General features: G+C 42.4%; 1 protein-coding gene across 4 annotated transcripts in view; it reads left to right on the top strand.

Moving 5' to 3' along the window:
• The first annotated feature begins 827 nt into the window (after positions 1–827).
• OSBPL9 (oxysterol binding protein like 9) overlaps positions 828–9,048 on the top strand; it is a 64,223-nt gene continuing 56,002 nt past the window's right edge. For all 4 annotated transcript variants that reach the window (XM_080622793.1, XM_080622794.1, XM_080622792.1 and 1 more), the window contains exon 1: positions 828–993. In XM_080622793.1, the coding sequence (XP_080478919.1) occupies positions 883–993 (111 nt within the window). In that variant the 5' untranslated portion in view covers positions 828–882. The remainder of the gene's footprint in view (positions 994–9,048) is intronic.

Raw genomic sequence — 9,048 nt, 5'->3', positions numbered from 1 at the left:
AAAGGACTATTTCTGCTGCTATATTGTTTATCCCCAGGAAGCAACATGAGTATCTGTATGGGTCCTTTGAAGTTTTTATGTTGAAGTACAACTGAAGTAATGTACTTGTCAGAGAATATCAGTGTCAAAAACATGCCTTGCACTGAACAACACATTTACAACTGTCCACAGCTCCTGGGGAAATCATTTCACATTCTTGGCTCAGTCCACAGGAAAGCTGTATCCCATTTAAACAAGCTTTACTATTCAGAGTCCTCAAGTCCTGAATGCTTTTTTACACATTCTGGTCCTGTGACCCCTTCAGTAACAGACCCAGTCCCTTGAACTCAATTTGTAAGCCCAACATGCGCTCTAGACAGGCAAACAACAGAGAGACACGCACAACAGCGAGAGAAATCAAAAGCTGCCTTGGCACCAAGTATTTCAGGGAAAACTTTAACACTCTCCCTCCCTCACACAACCGATCCACCAGGGCGTCGTGCCCTCACCACACCAATGCCACTGCCACCGCGCAGCCCTCCCTCACGCCGCGCTCTCTGCCTCCCCTGAGCCGCGAGGGGAAGCCCCGCTACCTCAGGGACCGGGCCCCTGGGGCAGCACCCATAAGCCCACTCCAGAGGACACAGGACTGATCTCACTCTGAGCTCTCCCCCTCATCACACCGCACCCCGCCTCCCCGTCAGCCGTTGGGCCGCCAGCCCCTCCCGCCGCGCGTGCCCGCTGCGCACGCAAACCACGCCCCCTCGGGGAAGAGTGGCTCCTGGCCCCGCCCCCTCGCTGCGTGCCCCGCCCCGTCCCTCCTGGCTGCCGCCGCTGTGTCTCTCCCCCGCTCCCCTTCGCCGCACGGGCGGGGTGCGTGGCGGTGCCGGTTCGGTGCCTAAGATGGCGTCTATCATGGAAGGCCCGCTGAGCAAATGGACCAATGTCATGAAGGGCTGGCAGTACCGCTGGTTCGTGCTGGACTACAACGCCGGGCTCCTCTCCTACTACACGGTGAGGGGCAGCGGCGGGCCGGGCGGGTGAGGAGCCGGAGAGACCGGCTGAGGCGCAGGGTGGGGGTGGGGAGGGGACTCGGGGCGGCGTGAGCGCTCGGGCAGCCAATGGGGAAGGAGGAGGCGGCGGGCGCAGCCAATGGGGTGGCGCTGCGGGGAGATTTACCGGTGGGGGCGAGCGGGGCTGTTATTGTTGGCGGCGGCGCGGGGGCAGGGGTGGGGTCGTTGGGCGGGAGCGGCCGTTGGCCTCCTCACAGCCCCCGGGCGGGGGCGGCCCCCCTGCCTCGGGGGAGCGGGTCCGGCTCGGCGGTGGCCTCGGGCTGCCGGGTCTCGCTGTCTCAGTGCTGTCCTCTCTGTCCAGCGGGAAGTTGCTGTCGCCCTGCTGCGTTCGCTCCGCCCAGGCGGCGGACCCGAGGGGGTGCTGCTTTCCCGCGCCGCTCGCCTCAGGAGCAGCGCTGGGCTCGGTCGCTCCCGGTCACGGACGTGTTACCGCCGGTGCGCTGCCAACACGCGCGTCGCTTCCCGGTCCGGGACTGACTTTGCTGTTTCCGTTGAAGACTTCCTACTTCCAAGCATTAACTTTTAAAGTGCAGTGTAGTAACAGTCATGTGTTCTTGGCTTCTTTTTTATTGTAACCACTGACAGGTCCCGACTCGCCGCTTCAGCTTCTTACATAAAAATGTGAATTAAATCTCAAATATTCTAACAGTACGAATCAATTTTTTCAAGGATATGCCCTAAAATGGGAAGGATAACTGGCTGAACCACGGGCATAGATAAGTTTTCATAGCATGGAGCAATTCCTATTAGTCTGTCTGTCTGGCTAAAATAAATACACATTTAACCTGCAGTAAGTTGCATTAGATTTACAGCAAGTAACTTGGAGCATCATGCTGTCTGTAAAGCTTTATTCATACAGAAGGATTGCATATAAAACTCTTTCACCCCTGGATTTGGATTTACAGCCCTACTAGGTGACAGCTTATCTCTCTGGACCTAAGAGTTTATAAGGCAAAACAGTTACAGACTCTCAAACAATTTTGGCTCATGTAGGTTTGAAATCCCTCACCTGGAATCTGGATGGAGAAATGAAAGTGCTGTTTAATGGCTGTTCAAATGCCAGCTACTTGACTGAGGTGAATTAGTGAGCGTAGTCTTAAGTAGACATCCAAGGTGCGAAGTCACTTTATACTTCAGCTCGGAAATAGAAACATTTACTGATGACTAGTGCTTATAATAATAATAATTCTGGTTATTGCACTGACAATGTTCTATGGTTTTCACTTGTTTAATAAAAAGAACTTTTTTGTATTTCATTATTTCTTATGATTAGGTGTCTCTACATATGCGTTACACTTTCAGTTTGAATAATTTATTATGTTCTCTTTTATTATAATGACTTTTAGTCTACAAATTTAAAAATCCTGTTTTTTAACCATCTGTCCTAAAAATCCAATTAGGTTCAAGAAACCAAATCATATTTTCTGCTCCGTGTGCCTTTACCACTAAGAAATGCCTGCAGTAACATTCACTTTAGAATGCTTTCCATACCCATGTGCTATCTTTTCGGCACATATGTCTGTAAAGTACTTGTTATGCCATTTTCTAGGCATCTGAATTTGTTCTTGTACCTAAGGGTGTGTATTGTGTTGAAAGACTGGCTGCCAAAAGAGCTGATCTCTCAGCACGCACACTGCTCCATGTGTGCTGCATGATTACTCATAGGGCTGCAGGGTCAGAGCAAGGGGTTGAAAGACAATTCAGATCAAGTCCCAGTTGACCATATACCTCACAAGTACTAATATTAGTATTGAGAAGGTGGTGGGATACTGCTTCTTTCAGCTCTACTTTTAGTTTTAGAGTAATAACTCCTGACTGGTGGTTTATAAGGCTGCTTATAGTTTATAAGCATCATTAATTTGGAATGCTAGCAGATTTGCCTATGTATTTATGTGGGGAAGTGGCCTGTTGTGATCCAGTATATGCAGACTTGTATTTTGAATTAAAGGCTTATCTGTGTGATCAGGTATGTAGGGTCACATATTCCATTCCCCCTGAGCCAGTTTCAGTCTGAAGCCATATAATTGCCTTGCTGTAAGCATAACTGAGTAATTTTTGAGCCTGAAACTGGCCCTTCCCTATGAGCATAATGCATGGGTGGGGTAGGCTGAGATTGTTTCAGCCTGGCTGCATAGACTTGCAATCTGGAAACAGTTTTGCTGATAGGAGAGATTGCCAATAACTGATCACCTTTTACTTAGTCATCTCCTCTCCAGGCTCTTTGGCCCATTCCAATCCAGAAAGCTATGCTTGAAGAAAACACTTGCTCCAGTAGATTCAATGGCCAATTAACCTTTGGCAGAGGAGCAGTGGAAAAGTGCAGGGTAATAATTTCTGATGCAGCTGAACTTTCCGTCAGAGCCAGATCCAGCCATATAAGTCTCTTCATAGATGTGTCCTTGTACAGTTGTATTTAGATTCCTTTGGTAGTAACTTAAAATAGGCTACAGAAAAGTACCCCTAATGTAGAATAAGCTTTGAAACAGAATTAGTGTGCAATAGTATTGCACTTGGAGGGGCGAAAAACCCCAGAGCATCTAAATTAGCATGCTTTGTCTTTTGGTAAAATGAGTAGGTATTAACCTAAATACATTTTTGGATACATACATCAAAAGCAAATTAATTCAGTTTGCATTTCTGACCTAATTAGAACTTTCAAGGAGTAAGGCAAAAGATTTTACATCAAGTATGAGTCAGAAGAAAAAAAAAAGCTGATTTACTGTTCACACTTATTTCAGTTTTCATTTGTGTTTTCCTTCCTCTCTACTTTGTTGTATTGCAGTGAACACTCGTAGCACTACTTGCAAGTATGAATGCAAATGTTTCTCACATGCATTTCCCGGGTGTTTCACAAAGGGTTTTTACAATACCAGATTGTTCACTTTTTTTCCACTTCTGTAGTTTGTGGGGCTTTCTTTCTGTTTCAGAATAGAAAGAAATTAGCTTCTAATTACATTTGTTTAAATTTATATATTGTTATAAATTTATGAAATTTAAATTTATGAATTACTTTTATGGTAAGTGGCTGGTACCATTTTGGATCAGTGTGAACAATGTTTTGACAAATTACTTCTTTTTTTGCCACTCAGTAGTCTTTGATTTTTGAATCCACTCATGTTTCCTCTCGAAGATACAACAAATGTAAGTCTACTGAAGCATTGCGGGTTTTTCAGTGTGTAGTTGGCTGCACAGACAATATGTAGCAGAAGAGTCTGGAAGTGGCTCATTTCTGCCTTCTTCTGGCACAGGAGCTGTAAAGTTGTTCCATGAGCTGGACTCCAGCTGAAAATAACTCTGCTAATTTATTTTTTCAGCTGAATTTGTTCTGTTGTTTGTGTTCCGCATGTCAGTGTAAAAATGTACTGGAAGATAGCATGGAGACAAAGAAATGGCTAGGGAGGAAGAGGGAATTGAATGCAATTTGCTTTTTGTGTTTTCTGGCAGATGTGCTGTCTTAAATACACATCAGCTACAGCCTTGATTACCTTTGGGAATCCTGCAGAAATAATCCAGAGAGCCCCTCAAGGTTGAAAATCTGATTTAAATTCTTGTTTTAAGTGTGCTCTTTACATAAATACTTTAATTGTATAATAAATTGCAAGCCATGCAAACAATGCTAAAACCAGGGCCAGTAGGTAGGAAAGTCAGTTCCTTAAATATTTTAAAACTCTCTATATTTGGTGGTATTGAAAGGAGAACTGATCAAAATGTTGTAGACAAACAGCTGCCTTATACAGTGAATGAGGGTTGCAAGAAAAAATAGTTGTGTATGACAACTCCATAGTGTCTATTTTTGAAACAAAACTGGATAGCCTCTCACCATCTTAACGGTTCTTGTGCCAGTAAATGCCCGAAGAAGAGATTTAAATGCTTAGATATTCTATTGTTTTACTAATCATTCCATCAGACTACTAAAAACATAATGCTGGTTGAATATTTGCAGAAGCAAAATCTGTGGGAAAACAGTCATTGGGAGGAGGTAGTTGTGTGGTGGTGTAAAAATATTTGTCTCCTCCCGCTCTTTAAAGATTGCTGCTAGTTAGCAGCTTTAATACTGGCTGTGCTGTGTTGAAGAACTGCTTGTGGATTGGACAGTCCAGATGTTGAGCAGGGGGACTCCAATTTTGCAGAAGTTTCATGAATCTTTGCTGGTGAACTCAAAACAAATCTTGTTGACTTGGTCTTAAATGATGCCTCTGAAGCTGGAGTCATCGCTCAGTGCCCCTATAGTAGAGACTTTCAATTGAATGCGTTTTGCTGCTTTTTCCAAATACAGTTTCTCAATCAACAGCTGTGTGCAAAAATCCCAAGAAAACAGGAAAAAAAACCACCTGCTTTTGCATAAACATTCCCTTTGAGGTCTCTGCTTTCCATTCTCAGCCAAGGCGGCACTTTTTCCTGTAATAACTTGATCTGTCACATGCACTGCAAATAGCTCCATCAGTCAAAGAAAGAACAGACAAAACTATAAGCAGACTGCCTATAATAATAAAAAGAATTCTGAATTTATGGGCAGAGGATAAAAAATGCACAACACTAAATTGAATTTTGTACATAGTTTTGACTTTGTATCACAGGTTTGGATGCGCGGAATGAATTGCTATAGGATTATTTAAGTAGTGGACTCCTTTTCCATTGTTAGGCTATGGATCTGTTTTTAAGGTCTCCAAATACTTGCGCTCATCACTTTGCAGTGCATGTCAGTTGGTATTGCTCATCAATATGAACATAATGTGCCTGTTCATATTTGTTCAAAAATATTTGATGGGTTGATTTTGTCCCAGCACTCTGAACTGCATGTCCTCTGGCCTCTCAAAGCCATGTTGTCTGCTCCATTGATCTGGTGAAGCATAGGTGGGTGCTCATGTAGGATCTGGATCAAGATAGGTGCAGTTTGCCAAATCAGACCAGTACAGGTATGTGCTAACTGGATCCAAAGAAAACCAGTTCAGTACTAAATCTGTTTGCTTACCCACAAAATCTCATCTATTGCATGTTTTTGATATTTTCTTTATTAGGCGTGCAAAATAAAACCAGTAGCAATGTAGAGGATCAATTTCTGTTGTTGTTGTTAGATTACAATTTAGTTTAAGGTTTCTAGCTATTTAGAAGTCTTCCCTCAATGCAGGTTGGGAATGGAGCAGTTTAAGTTGGGTCTAATAAGCTAATGAATTGTCAGATGAGAGAGACAATTTAATGAATAAGCTTTGTTTAAAATAGCTTAGAATTATACAGTATGAACTTTTAATAGCAATTACAGTGTTTAGAAATTTGGAAAGATCAACGTGATGATCAGGTACCCAGTCCCATTGCAGATTAAAGCTGTTTAGTCTGTACCCGTGCTTCTTGGTGAAAAGGCTGATTGATTGTGCTGTCTCTTTTACACCTGAATGCATTTAAGGCCTCTTACGTATTTATTTCTTGTAGGATCCTGTAAGCAGTGTAATGCTTTTCTATGTCAGGAACCAGAAACTGTTGCCTTACCTTTTTCAGACATACATGGCATCTGTTGGGGTTAAATGAGCCCCAGCAGCGTCTTCAATTCCTGCTGCAGTGTTTCGGTTCCTGCTTTATCCACAAAAGTCAAAGCTTTAGCTACAGAAACAGTAGGGCTGTTGGATGCTGTCCCTGTGCTTAAGCAGGTCCTTGTCTGGGACTGAGCCTTGCATTGGGAGCTAAGGGAATGGTGGGCTGGGAACAGCATGTAGTTTTCAAATTGTTGGGGTTTATTTCTGCTTGAAAAAGGAAGGTCGCCTTAGCATTTGATGAGAGGAATAACTACTGCGGGAAGTGGTCCAAATTAAAGCTTCTCTGGTAAATGCAGTTAAACTGCAAAAATCAGTGTTTATATAAACAGAGCTTGTTCCAGTTTCTTTATCCCTAATGGGAAATAAATGTCGTAAGTGGTTTTGCTCATCTGTATGCTTATGTTAGAGACTTCCTTGACAGCACCATGTGAGTCAGAAATGTACCTCTTCAAGTTCCGTGCACTTTTGCACAAGCAGAACTTATGTCTGAGAAGTTTTGGAGGCAGTCAGCAGCTGGGGTTTACACTGAAATCTTAAAATTCCCATGGAACAGCTAATTTCAAATGAAATCATAGTAGTTCTAAGGCTAAAAAAAAACAAACCCCAAAAGCCCTATAGGGCTGAGGGCTTTTGGAAGGTTAGGATGCTAATTGTTTTGTTTTCAGTAAACCCAGGCATTATTTTCATCACTCAAAGAAGTTGTAGGTTGCCTGAAATATATCAGTTCTGTATTCAGTCAGCTTCACCATGTGGATGTAAAAAAGAAACCAATAAAGGCCCTATTTTGGGGAGATATACCTACATTCCACAGGCAGTAATACTGTATGGCTTTGTTCATTTTTACAGACTTTTATTCGAGTTTCAGCTAAAATTTATCTCATGTTGATGTCTGCTTGTAACCTATTCAAGTCCATTATCATCAAAATCAGTACACTGCGTGCTGAAAGTTTATTGAAAATGTCATTTTGTCTGGTTATAAAACTGATGACTGGAAAAAGATAGCTGCATATTAAAACTTTACGTACAAAAAGAAAGTAGAATGTGACTTATTTTATTAGCTGCTAAGAGATATCTTTGTGCTGTATGAGATTTTCTTTAGTGAAATGGAATCATTCCTCTAAACAGTTACGGGATGGCTTCATTTATCCAAGAATACTTGACCAAGTAGAGAACATATTGCATACCCATGTCTAATTTCAACCCAAGGGTATAATGTAATGCTGTAATGGAAAGTTGAAGTTGTCTGAATTGTGTTTTTTATAAAATCTTACTTTTGGAGAGGGGGCAAATATAAAATGTCAGCTGAGTTCTGTTTCAAGTACTGTCCTGCAGCAGTCAGTTAAAGATTTGCTGAGAGAATACAGCACTGTGTGTGGTGATAGCTGCATGCTTTAGTGCACAGGGAGTTCAGATACTGGAACAGTGGGTGATTTACTCCACTTAGGTGGAATGAATTAGATTTACCATATTGCTGTAATTGGTATCAGCCAATTAAGGCTGTCTGAAGAAGGTAAAATTGTAAGTATATAGGATCACACTCTGAACCTGTGATTTATCTTGTGAATCTTTTGCAGACTAGGAACATTATGATGTTTAAACTTAATTTTCATTCCATTAAAATGTGGTTTAGAAAAAAAGAAAAGCTTTTACAGTATCTTTTGCAGCTGAGCTGGTAGTCAGTCTGCACAGTGGAAAGCAGGGCTGTTGGGATTATTCCCTCCCTTGCACTAGGGCTAGCTCTCATCTTCCCTGCATTTAGCAGGTTGGGGTGTCTAAAGCAAACCAAAATGAATGTCTCTTTTGCTGCCTTTGCTTTTTGTCTGGTTTGGTTCCATGCCTGTGCTCAGTACAGCAAGCTGGGAGTGCTTTCCCTGGCATACTGGGGGGCCCGGACTGTGCCATCAGGACAGCCAGACCCCTGGTAGGTTTCTTTCAGCTGCTGCAGAGCTGCATCCTCAGTCCAGTTATTTTCTTTCCTGCTAAGATTATGCCAATATTTCTTCTTGAAACCACCAGAGGGAGTAATAGGCTCTCAGTAGTGTCCTCCCATTTTAGGAGAACTCTCAAGGCAGCGAATATAGAAAATACAGGTTTATCTTTTATTTTCTGTACCTCTAGTATAGTATATCTATAGTGTACCTCTAGTGAGGTGTGTCCCAAGTATATATAATTTCTGATAGGAAATTATTGGAGTAACTTTGTTTCTAGATCCTTTTGGATCCTACATCTTCCCTACGTAGAAGCTTTCATTCAGGAAATCTGCAAAGAAGTTGTATATCTGTAGAATACATTATGGATGCAATGCTGGTCTTCTATTTCATTTTGACCAGCTATCCTATACTGATGTAAAAACAAGTAAATTAATACTGTTGGTTTCTAACATTCAGAAGACAACTTTTGACAAATTAGAGACTAAATTGAATGAGAGAGCAGCAAAAACATTATTTGAAGTGCTGACTGCTATATTT

The sequence above is a fragment of the Psittacula echo genome, assembly GCF_963264785.1.
Source record: "Psittacula echo genome assembly, chromosome: 7".
NCBI lineage: Eukaryota > Metazoa > Chordata > Aves > Psittaciformes > Psittacidae > Psittacula > Psittacula echo.
The sequence above is the reverse complement of the archived record's forward strand: the minus strand, read 5'-3'. Positions and strand labels throughout refer to the sequence as shown.